This window comes from Sinocyclocheilus anshuiensis, unplaced genomic scaffold (genome assembly GCF_001515605.1).
Source record: "Sinocyclocheilus anshuiensis isolate Anshui unplaced genomic scaffold, SAMN03320099.WGS_v1.1 scaffold480, whole genome shotgun sequence".
NCBI classification, from domain to species: Eukaryota; Metazoa; Chordata; class Actinopteri; order Cypriniformes; family Cyprinidae; genus Sinocyclocheilus; species Sinocyclocheilus anshuiensis.
The window spans coordinates 117,786-136,243 of NW_015555743.1; the positions used below are offsets into that span (position 1 = coordinate 117,786).

General features: G+C 34.9%; 2 protein-coding genes across 2 annotated transcripts in view; one reads left to right on the plus strand and one right to left on the minus strand.

Annotated features, from left to right (window-relative positions):
* The window catches only part of LOC107673316 (nucleotide-binding oligomerization domain-containing protein 1), a 9,414-nt gene extending 972 nt beyond the window's left edge, over positions 1 to 8,442 (plus strand). Inside the window, 15 exon segments of the mRNA XM_074186955.1 lie at positions 2,971 to 3,100; positions 3,103 to 3,135; positions 3,347 to 4,175; positions 4,177 to 4,389; positions 4,391 to 4,529; positions 4,532 to 4,812; positions 6,070 to 6,153; positions 6,231 to 6,314; positions 6,701 to 6,793; positions 6,952 to 6,991; positions 6,993 to 7,036; positions 7,143 to 7,226; positions 7,325 to 7,385; positions 7,789 to 7,871; positions 8,370 to 8,442. Of these exon segments, the coding sequence (XP_074043056.1) occupies positions 2,971 to 3,100; positions 3,103 to 3,135; positions 3,347 to 4,175; positions 4,177 to 4,389; positions 4,391 to 4,529; positions 4,532 to 4,812; positions 6,070 to 6,153; positions 6,231 to 6,314; positions 6,701 to 6,793; positions 6,952 to 6,991; positions 6,993 to 7,036; positions 7,143 to 7,226; positions 7,325 to 7,385; positions 7,789 to 7,871; positions 8,370 to 8,442 (2,271 nt within the window).
* Positions 8,443 to 12,429: 3,987 nt separating this feature from the next.
* The window catches only part of znrf2b (zinc and ring finger 2b), a 64,392-nt gene continuing 58,363 nt past the window's right edge, over positions 12,430 to 18,458 (minus strand). Inside the window, exon 5 of the mRNA XM_016466897.1 lies at positions 12,430 to 13,351. The gene's annotated coding sequence lies outside the window, so the exon portion shown is untranslated. The remainder of the gene's footprint in view (positions 13,352 to 18,458) is intronic.

Sequence of the window (18,458 nt, forward strand, 5' to 3'; positions counted from 1 at the left end):
GATAAACATCACATTTTCATTTTTGGGTGAACTATCCCTTTAAAGGTTCTTTATGGAACCATTCAGACAAAAAGCTTCTTCTATGGCAGTGTTTCTCAACCAGGGGTCCGTGGACCCCTAGTGGTCCTTGACGCAAGGCCAGGGGGTCCGTATAAAGTATGAATTTTTGTATACATTTTGTATATTTTGACATGACATGTTCCCATGAAAGAAAAATCCAATATAGCTGATATGGCCAAATACTGGACAAGTCAACTAACTTGAATTATACTTGACTGCATTTGGTCCTCACAAAGACAAAAATGATACCAACCAAAAGGTTGAGATTCACTGTTCTATGGCATCGTGAAGCACCTTTATTTTTAAGAGTGAACATGAACAGTGTTGGAAAGGCTACTTTGGAAAAGTTACCCTTTATATTTAAAATGTAACAAGTAGTGAAACTATTTCAATTACTTTATTAATGTAACTGATTACATTTGATTACTTTTCTAATGAATGTTTTCAACTGTTAATCATTTTCAAACATTTACACCATGCGGGGTTAGCCTTACAGTAGAGCTCAACACTGATTATAATCATTTAATTTTAAAGCACAGCCACCACAAAATCACACTTTAGCACCTCTTTTTACTCTGAGACAAAAACAGATTTAAAACCATAACTAGGTATGATACTGTTTTTGAAACCAAATCTTTGCATAGCTATGACAGGAAACACTGGCACCTAACAGTTAATCGTAAAAAATAAATATACATAAACCCAAATAAGAAATAAAACAGTTATCAACTAAGCATGTGTCCTAAACTCCTGAAACATTAGTGTCTCATATTTTAGAGCAGTCACTGCAATTTATGAAAGAAATCAATTACATCTACTGTATATGCAGTGGTGTATAAAGTACCTGAAAGCCACACTCAAGTAAAAGTACAGATATCTCACCAGAAAATGACTTTGGTAGAAGTTGAAGTCACTCTTTAGAATATTACTTGAGTAAAAGTCTTAAAGTATGTGATATTTATTGTACTTAAGTATGAAAAGTATTTTTTTTAAATCTTAAACGTACTTAAGTATTGAAAGTAAAAGTACAAGTAAATGCAAAATGGAAAAGAAGCAAATAAATATATATTAAAAATGTTCATGCACAGCTTGAGTAGCAAGATTGTGTTCAGTTTTAACTCTTTCTTCCATTTTGTATTTTTGGGTAAGAATAAGAAGCACTTCATCCGGTACTTAGTGTCTTTCACTCCAACATAAGAAAACATTTCTGGAATCTGCATCTGAAATAGCATTTAGATGTATTTACACAGTTTAATGTATCTCAGAGGAGACATGGATGCATTTAAACTGCAGTTACAGATGCATAAATAGGCCTAATGTTTTGTTTTTAACATAAAACGTTGAATACTGATATGAATTTTGAGTTTTAATAGACTAATAAATCAACGTGTTCTTTTTTCCTCAGTAACTGATTAGTTACATTTATTTTATAATTAAATTACGTAATTCTGTTACATGTAACTAGTTACTCCACATCACTGTATATGATAATCATTTGGTATATCAGGCTATTATATAGCCCAGGTTAAAAAAAAGTACACTTCCATAATGTACTGAAAGTGCTCTATTTTCGCGGACTAATTTTGCACTTAATATTGGCTACTAAAAATTATCCTTTAGTAGGCCCATTTCTACTTAAGTGTACTCAACTGTGCTATTTTGGGACACCATGAATATGAAAAAATGTATTTAGTCACCAATTGTAGTACAATTGAGTGTACTAGTGTATGAAAGATGGGTTCAAGTGTACTACAAGTGGTGACTAAATACATTTTTTAAATACAGAGGTAGTATGTCAAAAGCACATTTTAGTTATTCATGGTGTGCCAAAATAGCACAGTTGAGTACACTTGGCTGATCTTAAGTACTACTAAAGAATAATTTTTAGTATATTAAATACAAAATTAGTGCGTGAAAATAGAGCACTTTAAGTACATTATGGAAGTGTACTTTTTTTTTTTTTTTTACCTGAGAGCCTATCAGTATAATACATAAGTAGCCTTCCACTGTTACTGATATGAAGTATTATCACTGTACCATGCTACTTCAGTAACTTCATATTTGTTATGCAAACTTACAGTATATACCTGTATAAGCTAACTTCAAAGTATACTGTATGTATGAATTTCTAACATGCATGATAAAATTATTTAAATGGGGTTTCTGCGAGCCTTGAAAGGTCTTGATTTGCCCTTTCACAAATAAAGGCCATAGAAAAGATCCTAATTCAGAACAGTCTTAAATTCATAGTCATGGCATTGAGTGTTGCATGCATTGCTAAAAATGAATATCTTCCACTGTATTTCCATCTTGTTTTCCAGTACAAATATCTAAACACCCTTAAATCAAGATACGTTTACTTTTGTTTTCTGAGAAACTGAACAAAATGAGTTTATGCTTATCAAGAACAAATAAATGCCAATGAGGTCAGAAAACCTTTTTTTCCAATTTAATTAAGTTTAAGAGGTCATTGGCAGATATTTGTTGGTTTTTTATGTTTTCTCAAATAAATGTATCTTGGTTAAAAAGTATTTAGACATTTAACTGGAATACAAAACAAAAATACTGAAGAAGAAAATTGTTTTGCAGTGTGATCAGAAGCTACAGTAAAAGTTATTTCTATATTCTAGGGGCATTATTATAATTTTTTTTGTAAAATGAATTAAAGTAATGGAGATTTTTTGGAAGTTGTATTTTCAATCTTTGTTTGTGCTGCTAACACAACTCTTAGTGTCTTTACTTGGTCTTAAAATGTCTTAAATTTACCTTCATAAAATGTGCGGGCACCCTGTTATACGTGTTATATACTCTGAGCTGGTTCAGAATAAAGACACCCTGTTAAATGTATATATATATATATCCACAATATATTTCACAATTAATCAACTCACCTCATTTTTGGACACGCAGGTTCGCTAAATCCTGGAGCTGGTTCAGAGTAAAGGAGAGGAGTGCTCAGCGTATTTCGTACACGTTCTTCATGAAGCATATGACGCTTACATTGATCTGCCGCCTTGGTTTGAAGAAATTCGGTACACACCATTAGTGTCATACCAGTGGTTAACACAGACCCCAGTGAGTATTTGAATTTAAAATAACAAATAACATTTTACAAATACAGAAACCATGAAATGAAAAGTCCAGACCAATGTTCATAATTTTAACAAAATATTTTAGTCAGATTATTGGCATGTCACACTGTAGGACGCTACATTTATGCACTTGAATATTTATGACAATATTCTGCCAGTTGTTTTGGTGCACTAATGTTTTCGCATCTTTGCAGTTAGCAAGTACTGTGAGAAGCTCAGATACGAGCTGGGAGGAGACACTCAGTTCATCACGTCGTACTCGAAGAGCGAGGAGACGCCGCTGGAGGATCTTTACACGGACACTCAGATGGAGCTCCTGAACGATAGAGGTGAGAGTTTGGGATACTTGCAGAGTCTGGATGAGCTTCTGGGAGACCAGGGAGTCTTCAACCCGCAGGCCGAGACCATCTTCATCACCTTCGACGAATACGATGAAATCCAAACGGATTTTGATTTGGATAACGTTCCGGAAACGGTTTCTCCGGAAGAAAAGACCCGTCCACGTTTGCTTCTCGTGAACTTGCTTTGCGGAAAATTGCTCAAGGGTTCCCGGAAGATTCTGACTGTAAGAAGTGGCACCGAAGTCCAAAGCAGAGTGATCCGGAAGAAAGTCTATTTGAAGGGATTCTCACCTGAAAACCTGAAGAGATACACGGCTTTGCATTTCCCAGAGAAGGAACACAAGACAATGGTGACCGATCAACAAGACGCCAATCCTCACCTCTGCGGTCTTTGCTCCATCCCATTGTTCAGCTGGATCATCCTCAAGAGCTTCAAGCACCTTCATTCAGTGTATGACAACTTGGAGTTGCCGGATTCTTGCATTACGCTCACAAACGTCTTCTTGCTTCTTTCCGAGGTCTTTCTTGGACACTCGATTGCACGTCCTGGACTTTTAAAACGGAGTACGAGGTGTCCAGCGGAGACCTTTAAAGCTGGTGAGCCGAAGTTTTCGGCTCTTGCTCGACTGGCCTTGCATGGTCTCGAACGGGAAGGACTTGTGTTCAGTATGGAGGAAGTGATATAGATTAGAAGATGAAGACCTTCAGTTTGGGTTTCTGAGGCCTGCTTCTCATTACGATGGATGCGGAGGCTCTGCAACCTTCGAGTTTCTCCACGAGATCCTCCAGGCCTTCTTAGCGGCGTTTTCATTGGTGCTGGACTCCAAAATCACTCCTGAATCTATTCTAAGTTTCTTCTCAAAATGCGAAATACAAGAGGTCGTCGCATCTCTCCTGCTTGCCTTCCCTGGGAAAGTCGAGACCTAGAGATAAAGACCATATCCAAACCAACTTCCAGTTCACCAATTTATTCTTATGCGGCCTCTTGTCCAAACCCAACGCGGCACTCCTGGAGCATCTCGTTCCTCCTCGTTTCCATTGAAGGAAAAGCACAAGATGCTCAAGTCTTATCTGTCCAACAGCGTGAAGATGCATCTTAAAGGCCTTCCTCGTTATCCATCCACAGACATTGATGGCGACAAGGTGCATGCAATGCCAAATTTCTTGTGGATGCTGCGGTGCATATTTGAGATGAACAGCGAGGACGTTGCCAAGATGACGGCCAATGGCATATCGGCGGATTACATTAAGATCGCCTTCTGTAACATTTACTCGGTCGATTGCAGCGCCTTGAACTTTGTCCTCCACCATCATAGGAAGCAACTGAGACCATCTTTCAGCAAAAATTATGGTAGTAAGGTAAGAAAAGCCAGGCAGGGTTTGGTTTTATCCAAAACATATACAGTTTGAATGCAATTACCAACAGACTGAACAACAAATGAAGTTCCTACCTTTCGGCAGAGCTGGGTAGTAACTGTGGTAGCACTTTCTTTTAAGGTGTCCTGGTTACACAGGTTACATGTACTTACTATTATAATAACAATAAATTATGCATAATTACATGCAAGTAAATCTAAGCCAAACCCTAATTCTAACCCTAACCATGTAGTAAGTACATGTAGTTAATTAATATTACTCAGTACTTAAATGTATAATTACACTGTAACAAGGACACCTTAAAATAAAGTGTAACCAAAAAATTAAGAATGTGTACTTAGATTAAATTAAATTTTAAAATACTCTGAATCATACTAGTCAGGCTACTTTTTTGTTGATTACATATTATTCCCACAATAGCAAGAAATTATTCATAACTTATTGATTCTTTCTTTCTAATTCTTCTTTTTCATCTTTTAGATTTTAATTTCTAAAATAGCTACTGCTCATATACATTCAGAAAGTCTTCCAGTTTTGTGGACAGTCACTAGTCAGGTGGCTATAATTACATTGATTGTTTTGTGCTATTTAACCATGTATTACTATGTCTTTGGAAGGCTTTTGTCTTTCAAACATATTAAAATGCACAAATTCACGCCACTTCTTATTTACATGTAATGCTGGGATTCTCAAACTTTTGTCGTCTGAACATCTTTCACCTAATATATTTACTTGAAGAGTTTTAAAATTAACATTCTAACAATTATCACATTTGCATGTTCACGTTTTCCTGACGCTGGTTAGTGGTCACATGCCATGCAGGTAAACAAATAAAAAGTGTTTTATTTCGGTTTCTGTTATTTTACATTTTTATGATGTACTTGATTATTAGCTTTTCATTAAACCCACAAACCCCTGCAGTTCCTTAACGAACACCAGATTTGGGAAACATTGACGTAATGTTTAATGCATTACATTTTCTTTCTCTTTGTATTTTTATATCAATATGGTACAAGATTATCCTATTTAAATCAATGTGATAAATGAGTTAGGTCAGAAGTAAACTAAAAGTAATCTGATTATATTACTTAAAATGTGTAATGTAATGGATTACGTTAGTAACCACAATTTTTGTCATGTAATTTTGAATCAGTAACGGACTACAATTATTAAGTAATCTAATCAGCTCTGCCTTTCAGATTTTGCGTGAATCAGCTCACGGACTGCAGTATTGAGGTTCTGGCAGAGGAGCTCATCAGACACAAAATCATTAAGGTCTTGGGGTGAGTTCATCCGCTCATCTTTATGTTGTCAGGTTTTATTTAGACCTCATTCTACCCTCTTTCCTTTCCATTTACAGTCTTTACAAAAACTACATCACAGACGTTGGAGCCAAACTAGTAGCAAAGATTATTGAAGAATGTCCACACTTGAAGGTTGTCAAGTAGGTATCTCTTGTATGTTGGCAATGGAAGAACCTTTATCTAACATGTGAGGACATTCTGCATGATTTGGTCCATTAAAAATCCATTGCTCCAAAAAATGTTTACTGACAGACCATGTGGTCAACGTTTTGACTTTTTAACCACATGATCTTGTCATTACATTTGTTTTGGAGCATTTAGCAAGTGTGCAAGTTCTTGCTTTGTTTTGATTTGACTGCACCTTATAAAACATTACTCCGATGTGTGCATGGTTTTATTGATGGGATTAAAAATTGATTGCAATGCTTTCCAGATGAGGCACACTTTAAAACGACTCGTAAACGTACACATTCTCACAGGGTATGTAGAATGCATGGTTCATCATTAATTTGTTTGTTTCCCATAGGCTTGGCTGCAACAACATCACAGGTGTGGGTGGGAAATACCTGGCCAATGCAATTCACAAGAGCAAATCTATCTTTGATTAGGGTAAGAATATGCACTGGAATAATTAGACCATACCTTTAAAATGATGCCTCTCTTTATGCATTTATATCTTTGGAATTCATGTTTTTAAAACTGAGTTTTACAGAAATGATTCAAAACTATGTAAACTATGTAGTAAAGGTTTGGTGACATTAAATTAATTGGCTGCAGAATGTGGGGAAACACCATCGGTGACGAGGGCGCAGATGCGTTTTGCGGAGGCTCTGAAGAATCACCCAAGCCTGACCAACCTCAGGCAAATCTTGCATCATCAAGTGACTCTCCTGTCTCCATTCTGAGGACTTCAGCTGTCAGATAAAGAACGAGCGATCTGAGCAATTGATTATTGCATTGCTGTTTAGTCTCTCTGCCAATGGCATTACGTCTCACAGTGGAAGAAGTCTGGCAAAAGCACTGAAGGAAAACACAAGCCTTCACATCTTCTGGTACGACTGGATGCCCTATTTTTTCATGCATATGAAAAAATAAAACCTTCCAATTATCATTCCCAGATGTATTCTTATTTAATGTGCTTATTTTTCAGGTTGATACAGAACAAAATCTCTGATGCTGCAGTGTCAGACCGAATATACCTCATTATTTCAGTAATGCACAGTAATGTTGCATGCTCATTTTGGGGTGTGATTTAAAAGTTTACAGCATTCACAAAGTGCAAATGCAATTATGCAAATACTATTTTTGCTGAATCTCACATGCTTTGCTTGACAAAAATTGCATGAAAATACATTGTAGCCTGTGGACATTAAAGGAAATACTCAAACATCACTCAGAAAGTTCAATGCATGTCTGCGGCAGATGCAAAATGCGTGAAACGACACATCTAAACATACATTAATGTTCATAATGCATGGTAATTTATTAACTATTAGATCAGGATATAATTTCTATTTTGATCAACAACAGTATATGCCAAAAAATGCACTTCAGCTCTGTATGCACAATATATTAGCTCTGACAGACTGAATAATCCATTCAACTCTCTATAAGCTAATAGAAAACGAGTTGACCATTAATGGAGCCAAACAGATGTCTGAAGGCCTGATTAACAACACTACACTGAAGGAAGTCAAGTAAGATATGCTATTTGATCCAAAAACTAGAGTTTGCATCATTTTAATGGCATAAAATCTGTAATTAAAGATTATTCTGCCTTCAAGACACCTCAGTTTAGCCAGATGTTAAAGCATTGCATTATTTTTTGCAATGAAGGCAATCTCATACTTCATCGCGACAAGCTCCACCAAAGATGGTGGTTGAAGTGAGAGAAATGTAAATGAAAAGTAGTGATAAAATGGCTCAATATACTACAATACAAATCAATGATTTTACCCAGTATTGATGTGTGCAATGTATTTCATCACATTAACTTTCAAACTCAATTGAAATCTATTAAGTTGAGTATTGTTGCCTATGCAGATTTTTACAGTTCACTCACTAATGAGATGTCACATTACAAGGTAGCTCACTAGGATTTAGGACCGCCCTAGTTTCCCCTCTTAACTAACCTTACGTGAGCAGATCAGGGTTTCCAGTTTCACACATTTCCACATTTTCTGGTTCGTTCACAGTATTAAAGGAAACCGGGTTTCTGAAGAAGAAGAAGGACTCTATGAGGGCGACAAGAGGCTTCGCTTCCACTGAGAAGAACCAATAAAACACATGATTTGAGAAAAGAATCTGTGAGAAAAGAAGGAAGCTGGTGTCATGCCACAGACATTGGTTTACTTCAGTAACAGAAGCACCGTGGCTCTGACGCGAGTTTCACACTGAAGCCAGAACAAACGTAGTTGGATGATACTCTTTGGTAATACTTTACTTAAAGCCTTTTTAGGGATGCACTGATGCCAATACTGATACTGCGCTCCAGTACTCGTGCTTTAAAATGCTCCGATACCAAAAGCGTGTGAACAGAGCTGTGTTCAGATAAAGAAACACCGTCAACAGAACAACAGAGAGCAGAATGGAGTTATTAGACATTAAGGATGTCTACAAAGTACATGTAATTAATATAATGTTAACATTTACATTGCATTTACATTTAGCAGACACTTCTATCCAATGCAACTTACAAATGATGACAACAGAAGCAATCAAAACCAAAAAGAGAGCAATAATATGCAAGTGCTAATGTATGTGTGTGTGTGTATATATATATATATATGTGTGTGTGTACAATGTACAATATAATTTTGTAATGCCTAGATTCAGTTTAAAAGCCTTTAAAGCTATCTATCTATAGATAGATAGATAGATAGCTTTAAATGCTTTAAAACTGAATCTAGGCATTACAAAAATATATAGTACAGTCTGAGAAAAAGGATATTCATTTTGATATTGATTATAATTATAGTGATTACAATTAACAGTTCAATTAAATTATTAGTGTTTTTGAAGATGTAACTGTAAGGAATAATTAAATGACAATAACTTAAATGTAAAAAATGAAATGAGCATGCATAATTAAATATCTAATATCATTTGAATCAATTGATCGATCGATCAATCAATCAGTGCTTGAAGCGAGATATTTATTTATTTATGATAGTTATGTTGTGAGAGATGTACAATATTATAATTCTAATCGAATCAGTGTCAATCATCATTTTAACGTAATCATGTAATAGTCAATAATTTATATATATATATATATATATATACACACACACACACACACACACACGTATATATATATATATATATATAATAATAAAATAAAAAGACATATGTCAAAATATATTATGTTAAACATTCAATATTCACGTCTGTATAGCTGAAAATATTTAGTTTTTTCCACCCAATGTTTTTAAAAAATACAAATGCAATGAAAATACAGGTATGGTATCGGCAAGTACCAAAAATGAAAGTAGACTCGTTCTGGAAAAAGTGCTATCGGTGCATCACTATTTTTAATGCATTAATTATGCCTTGTAATGCACCTTATAATGCATTACAAGCAGAATTACAATACTTTTTGTTCATTGTTACACCTTTAGAAAGTAAAATGCATTAAAATGCACAACAAACAACCAAGGAATGGTAATTATTATATAAAAATTATAATTATTTACAAAAACATATAATACATTACAATGCACATTATGAATGTGCTTATAATGCATTATACATAAAAGCTTCGTGTTATCAGGATTTTTAAATATATTTTACATATGTATTTTGCTCTGAAAAAAGCGACACTCGAACACTTATAATGGTGCTTTTATCAATTTGAGAAATTATTTCACGCTCTCAGTCACTGTACTAAAGATGATTAAAAACATTGCAATTAAATATCTCACACATGCAGATAGAAGGACATCCAGACAAGCATGTAAAGATCTGCGCTTCAAAAGATTTAGCTTTTTTAATCTCATCATCTCTGTACAGTTTTTTTTTACACATATGGAATGTTATAATATCTCTAAATCATAAAAAAAAAAAACTTTGATCATCCTGGTAGCCACTGTTAACCTTTCACATTGAGATCCAACACATACAAGTTCCTGTTTGCTTCGTTTGCGTCTCTTCAGGAAGTTAACTTGCGTAACTAGTTGTTAAGTTCCTCTCGACTGCTGTAAGGATGGAACTAGATCAGACAGATCGTTACCTGATGGAGTTTGGTAGCAAATTAAACAAACAAACAGAAATGACACTCAGTCTTGTTCATCAAAAGCTTTGATTGACAATCACTGATCCGGTTGGATGCATCAGGCTCAGATCTGCTGGAAACAGAAGTTTGCACAAAGCAGCAAAACATGGATTTATTATTTACCTAAACGATATCTCGTAAAAGAAGTTTTGCAAATGATCTAATATCTGATAAGGCTTTTTTAAAATAGTGGTGTTTTTCCCATGCAACATGTGGAATATCTTCTCATATCTTCTCTCATGTGACCAGAAAACCTGCTGTAATGAAGCGCTTCTCATCGCCATCAACATACATGATTAGCAGCATTTTAAAGCTATTATGGCACCTTTGATATGCCAGGTCAACTACGGTAATACTCCAAATTAGCTTCTGACTAGTCCACAGGTATAATTCAACACAGCTGACCAAAACTAAGCCTTCAGATAAACTCAAACACATAAGGCTTTACTTGAGACTGGGAATGAGTGTAAATCTCTAACCAAAAAAAAATCCTTGTCGAATCTGTGATTAGTAACTTTAAAAAACTAGTTAGCAGCGTGTCCGTGTGAAGCCTCAAGCCCTACTGGAGAAGGACCACCTTTCTCCAAAAAATAATGTGGATCTTGAGAAAAGCAGCTGAAATGTGACCCAGAGTGTTTATGATATCAATCACACACGCATGCCGTTCTGACTCTATGATTTACATTAAACAGATTGAGAAACTGGTGATAAAATCCCAAAGATCGTAAGAGAATCAAACCTTGTTCCAGCAGCTACACGTGAATTTAAGACAAACGCAGAGAGAATTATTCGCCTGAATCACATTTCATCACAAATACCAAAAAAAAAATTCTATTTTACATGAAGAAAAATCTTTTTAGGAGCATTAAGATTTGTGACATTATTTTCACAACAATCGGGCACATTTTGCTTTTGAGTTTTCCTTTTTTAAATATTATTTTCAGTGTTTATGACTGGAATACAATGGTTTTTAAAATTTAAATCAGCATAAATTAAGAGTACAACAGATACTACAATGATGTATAAATTCTATCAAAGGGGCGAGAAGAATGTGTGTTATTGTCATGAAAGTATGTGACAAATCTTAATAATCCTGAGAATTAATTTCCTTGATTTAAGGTGAAATATGAGAATCATTTGGACGTCATCATATGTTTGTCTCTTGATGCATGTACAATGTTTTTAAACATGAAGGAGCCCTAAATGACGTCACATGACTCTACAGCTTCCAGAAAACGCTGAAGGGTGAATCTCACAAAACCTGCCAATCACAAAATCAAAAGAAATTATTAAAATTATATTTTGCATAAAGAAGAAGTAGTGCATTTTAGGATCCTTAAGAAATTAACATTGTTTACTTATTTTTTATTTGACATTTTCAATAAATCAAAATTATATATATATATATATATATATCGAAAATGACATTATTCAAATAGTAATGTATTTATCATAGTAGTATTTTTGAGTTTTCTTTTTATTATTTATTCTCAGTGATGATTTAAAAAAATAAAAAATCAGCATAAATTAATAGCAGTACAATAAATATCATGAATCGTGGTGTATAAATACTTGTACTGAAGGGGGAAATCTCAATCCTAAACAATTGATTTAAATTGTAAATATTTATTATTTAAATTGTAATATGCTTATTCGTCACAGTAGTATTTGTACTGCCATTAAATTATGCCGATTTAAATGAAATTTTACTTTTGAGCTTTACATTTTTTATTATTCTCAGTGATGATTTTTATTACTGGAATACAATGATTTTTAAAATTTAAATCAGCATTTAAGAGCAGTACAATTAATATCATAGTGCATAAATACTTATATTGAAGGACTAAAATTGTAGGTATTATTTATTTAAATTGTAATGTATTTATTCATCATGGTAGTATTTGTTGTACAGCCATTCAATTTATATAGTATATTTATATAAATTAATATAATGTAATTATTTTAAATAAATTCAGCATAAATTATAAGCAGTACACTGAATATCATTAATTTATTCAATTGATATGTATTTACTCATCATGGGAGCATTTGTTGTACAGCCAGATTTCAATAAAAATAATTGCATTATATTAATTTCCCCCCAAAAACGTAGTTTTCTTTATGCAAAATATCATTTAGTATTTTTTTCTTCTGATTTTGAGATGTTCTGATGAGATTCGCCCTACATAAAGACACACAGAAGTCAGTCATGTGTTGAATTAAGGCCCAGATTTGTCAACACAATTAAAACAAGATGCACTTGCATAAATGATCTTGACGTCATGTGACAGGCTACAGTGAATCTTGATCCGTTAGCACAGATATTGCTACCAGACTCCAGATGCATGGGTCATTCCTCCATCCGGGAAGAAAGAGAGAGAAAAAAATGGCTGTGTCACTGTTACGAAAGACAGGGCACTTGTCAGTATGGCTCAGGGCCGACCCGAATCAGGGCTCACCGTCCCGTCACATCCAGGCGTCTTTCTCAGAGTCCATCGAAACGCAGCCGCCGCTTCGGCCCGTGGGATCTGAAAATTAAGGCACTGAGAGACACAGTCCCATTTACCAGAGAACAATCCACCGCGATCGTCCGATAATTATCCACACAGTTAGCTGACCCAATCAGAGACGCCAATGAAATGAACTTCCCAAGACCCGCCTTCTTCACCATTCCTGATTGGACAATGGTGCGCTGGAGTAGAAGCTCTCGACCGCCGCTGGGGTTTCTGTTGGACTGTGATGTGGAAAGAGTTTCCCTGAATGAGTTTTGGCACGCTAGGGTTTAGGGATGGCGACTAGGGAGGGCCGTGCTACGAGAAGAGAGGGGCGTTTGGCGAGACCGAAGTCACAGTGTCTATGAAGAGGAAGAGAATTCACATTGCGGCGCTTCTCACGACCAGGAGGCTGGAGACATGAAACACAACGCAGCGATTAAAGAGCGTCAGCAGGATTTACTGAGAGACGCTACGGCCAGAAACACTGATTAACATGCACTGGTCAGTTTTGAGATTTTGAGCCATTTGGCTTTCCATAATGTGTTGTTTTAGGCTAGTGGAAAGAAAACATTCAAAATACACATTTAAGTGTTTATTTTATTGCACTTTATCTATTTGTGTCTGTAGATTTCAATTACTTATCTTTAAAAGTTGTGAGTTTCTGTTTCAGTATCACTTACATTCACCAAACTGTACAGTTTTTTTCCTATCTATATCCTGAAGGTTTTTACTGAGAGGTTTGTTCAGATTTATTCACACCGATTTATACAACATTTTACTCCTAAAAACGTGTTTTTTTTCTGTCTGTTGACAGTATTTTCTGATTTATGGAGTGATAAAAAGAAATCCAAAATCCCTTCTGGGAAAACCTTCAATATTTCAACAAAAAACAAAACGAATTTTGAACTCTCCTTTATCCAATGTTCAGATTTATGTTCTGGAAATATATGCAAATTAGTGCATATTTAAATAGATAATGCTTCATTTGCGTATTTAAACATAACATTTCAGAAAATGTGTAATACAAAAAACCAACTGGTGAAGTATGGTGAAATCTGTTAGTTAATTTTTTACCCTATTCACCTGTGATTTCTTGCCTCAAAATAACAGCCAATGTGAAACTGTTTTAGATAAAGAGTTTGAGTCTTTAGTTTTGAAATCTAATGTATTTTTCAAAATGTGAAGCTGTTTTTACACAGATTTCACACATTCGTTTATGAATCATTATCAAATAAAAAGTAAATGAAGTACCTTTTATTTGTGTTAGGGATGCTCATAGTGACCGTTTAACCGTTAACCGAAAGTAAGAATTTTAACCGATTAATACTATCATAAAAAATAATGCTATACATACAGTATTTGTTTACTTGCGGGCGCGTGCCGACACTGAGCAAGCACCTGCTTCACCTTCACTTAGCCTAGTTAACTGATGTAGTATATGCAACACAATAGCAAGTGGCAATATTTGATAAATGTTATCAGAGAGTGAATCCGTGAGTGAATGTATGTAAATTCTGAATGGATTATAGCCTATAGTGCGCAATGAGCACACCCCTTATAATCACTGGAAATCTGTCACTCATCTTACTGTAGATCATCGCCATCTCACAAAGTTCATTAAAAATAATCAAAGAAGCTTTACACTGCATAATTAAAGGGTTAGTTCACCCAAAACTGAAAATTCTGTCATTAATTTAAAAAATAAAAACGACTGCAAGTGATGTCAATTGCGGAAGCGCAAGTGTCTGAGAGTGCAAGTCTGAGAGTGCAAGTGCAAGTCTGCAGCCAGACCCTTCTCTTATGTAGTGGACTGACTCATTAGTTTTGTGCTCTTCTCTGACTGTCAAAGACTAGAATCTGCTCCAGTCCATGAAAACAGTCTCTAAAGGGATAGTTCACCCAAAAATGAAAACACTGTCATTAATTACTCACCCTCATGTCGTTTCAAACCCGTAAGACCTTCGTTCATCTTCGGAACACAAATTAAGATATTTTTGATGGAATCTGAGAGCTGTCTGACCCTCCTATAGACAGCAACACAACTGAAATGTTCCCAAGTCCAGAAACGTTGCAAGGAGATCGGCAAAATAATCCATGTGACATCAGTGGTTCAACCGTAATTTTACGAAGCTACGAGAATACTTTGTGCACAAAAGGAAGAAAAAAAAAACTACTTTAATCAACAATTCGTCTCCTCCGCATCACCCTGTAGCGCCATTTTGGAAAATATCCGCTGGGCGTAAACATCGTATGCTGTTCTGTGTCAGCTGCGTCACGCCGGGAATAGTCCCGAACTGTAAATAGACGGGATTTTTGTGATGGTGTTTTTGCTGTGGGTCTAACAGTTAGCAGGCAGCACTCCAGTCTATCCGTATGTCGACATGTTACTTACAAAAATAAAATAAAAAGACACATACACTGAGGCAGGCCTGCTATATATTTTAATGTCTGACGGGAAAACGACTATGCCGTTCTTCGAAGCACATAACAGGATTCAGTGTGTGTTTTAGTTTTGTCATCTTAATTTGTTAATTATTTATTTGATATAGCTATAGGCCTATTTATTTTATTCTTTTTTTATTTATATTATTTTATTCTGTTTCTCTGTTCTCAGAAGCGCTGCTGGTGCGTGATAATTTGAGGATGTGTGAATCCAGGTTTTGTTGTTGCTCTGAATCACATTAAAATATAATATTTGTTTGTATTTTTAATGTATCATCACAGATGCTTGTCCATTCTTTTTTTTTTTTAAATACTAATTTATTATTCTAATTTTATCAGTTAACGGTTAATGTTCGGATAACGAGCAGCAGTTAATTAATGACAGTGTTTTCATTTTTGGGTGAACTATCCCTTTAATCTCTTATTTACATCATGTCTACACTTTCTATGTTTTAATAAAGAGAATTCGCGAACATGTAGAACTTCACAGAACATTAGCATTTTGGGTGGAGAGTGGATTGCGTTCGTGAAGTCAACAGATGTGTCTGTGATTGGCTGTATTGCTCAACGCTGCTGCAAACACGCCGTGAATAGAAACATATGACCAGTGGATGAATAGTCCCGAACTGTAAATAGACGGGATTTTTGTGATGGTGTTTTTGCTGTGGGTCTAACAGTTAGCAGGCAGCACTCCAGTCTATCCGTATGTCGACATGTTACTTACAAAAATAAAATAAAAAGACACATACACTGAGGCAGGCCTGCTATATATTTTAATGTCTGACGGGAAAACGACTATGCCGTTCTTCGAAGCACATAACAGGATTCAGTGTGTGTTTTAGTTTTGTCATCTTAATTTGTTAATTATTTATTTCATATAGCTTTAGTGTAGGCCTATTTCTTTTATTCTTTTTTTATCTATTATTTTATTCTGTTTTTCTCTTTTCTCAGAAGTGCTGCTTGTGTGTGATAATTTGAGAATGTGTGATTTCAGGTTTTGCGTTTGCTCTGTATGCTGCTGTTTGCACGTTAAAATAAAATATTTGTATTTTTAATGTATCATCACAGACGCTTGTCCATTATTTTTATTTAATACTAATTTATTATTCTAATTTTATCAGTTAACGGTTAATGTTTGGATAATGAGCAGCAGTTGTCGGTCAGGAAAATTAACCAAAATGAGCATCCCTAGGTACTCGCTCTCATGTCTTACAAAACCCTGTCATTTAACTTTGAAACAAAAATGAAAATAAGGTTTTAATGAAACCTTACAGAATTCTGTCCCTCCATTGAAGGCCCATTACACTAAAATGTTGGCGCTTCAACATTCATAAAGACATTGCAAATGTAATTTAAATGAATTGAGTTGGTAATCCAAGTTTTCTGATGAGACACAATCATTTTACATGTTGAACAGATTTAATTTAGGATTTTATTTCTAAGTAATTACTGATTGATTCAAATACATAGAGCACATTAGAAATGGTACATGGAAGCACACTTGATGCACGAGTAAACCAATGAGGTTTGTTCTGTTTTTTTTTTTTGTTTTTTTTTTTAAATCGTCCAGCGGATATTTTCCAAAATGGCGCTACAGGGTGATGCGGAGGAGACGAATTGTTGAATAAAGTTTTTTTTTTTTTCTTTTGCACACAAAAAGTATTCTCGTAGCTTCGTAAAATTACGGTTGAACCCCTCTCCTACCGATCTCCTTGCTACGTTTCTGGACTTGGGAACATTTCAGTTGCGTTGCTGTCTATAGGAGGGTCAGACAGCTCTCAGATTCCATCAAAAATATCTTAATTTGTGTTCCGAAGATGAACGAAGGTCTTACGGGTTTGAAACGACATGAGGGTGAGTAATTAATGACAGTGTTTTCATTTTTGGGTGAACTATCCCTTTAATCTCTTATTTACATCATGTCTACACTTTCTATGTTTTAATAAAGAGAATTCGCGAACATGTAGAACTTCACAGAACATTAGCATTTTGGGTGGAGAGTGGATTGCGTTCGTGAAGTCAACAGATGTGTCTGTGATTGGCTGTATTGCTCAACGCTGCTGCAAACACGCCGTGAATAGAAACATATGACCAGTGGATGAATAGTCCCGAACTGTAAATAGACGGGATTTTTGTGATGGTGTTTTTGCTGTGGGTCTAACAGTTAGCAGGCAGCACTCCAGTCTATCCGTATGTCGACATGTTACTTACAAAAATAAAATAAAAAGACACATACACTGAGGCAGGCCTGCTATATATTTTAATGTCTGACGGGAAAACGACTATGCCGTTCTTCGAAGCACATAACAGGATTCAGTGTGTGTTTTAGTTTTGTCATCTTAATTTGTTAATTATTTATTTGATATAGCTATAGGCCTATTTATTTTATTCTTTTTTTATTTATATTATTTTATTCTGTTTCTCTGTTCTCAGAAGCGCTGCTGGTGCGTGATAATTTGAGGATGTGTGAATCCAGGTTTTGTTGTTGCTCTGAATCACATTAAAATATAATATTTGTTTGTATTTTTAATGTATCATCACAGATGCTTGTCCATTCTTTTTTTTTTTTAAATACTAATTTATTATTCTAATTTTATCAGTTAACGGTTAATGTTCGGATAACGAGCAGCAGTTGTTGGTCAGGAAAATTAACCGAAATGAGTATCCCTAATTTGTGTAGTACCATTTTTTTTTTTCAAAAGTGTAATATCATGAAATGTAATATTACCATGATATAAAACAACAGCATCTGCAATGCATTTAACCTCTATGAGACATTATACTAACAAGTTATTTAACGTGTGCTGAGGATTTACAAAAAGACCCAGGCCGTTTATTTAAAAAAAAAGATTTAAAAACACATGCATTTAAATGCCACAAAAGTGTATTAGATCTGTAATAAGTCACTAATATATGCATATGTGACCCTGGAGCACAAAACCAGTCTTAAGTCGCTGGGGTATATTTGTAGCAATAGCCAACAATACATTGTATGGGTCAAAATTATCCATTTTTTTTATGCCAAAAATCATGAGGATATTAAGTAAAGATCAAGTTTCATGAACATATTTTGT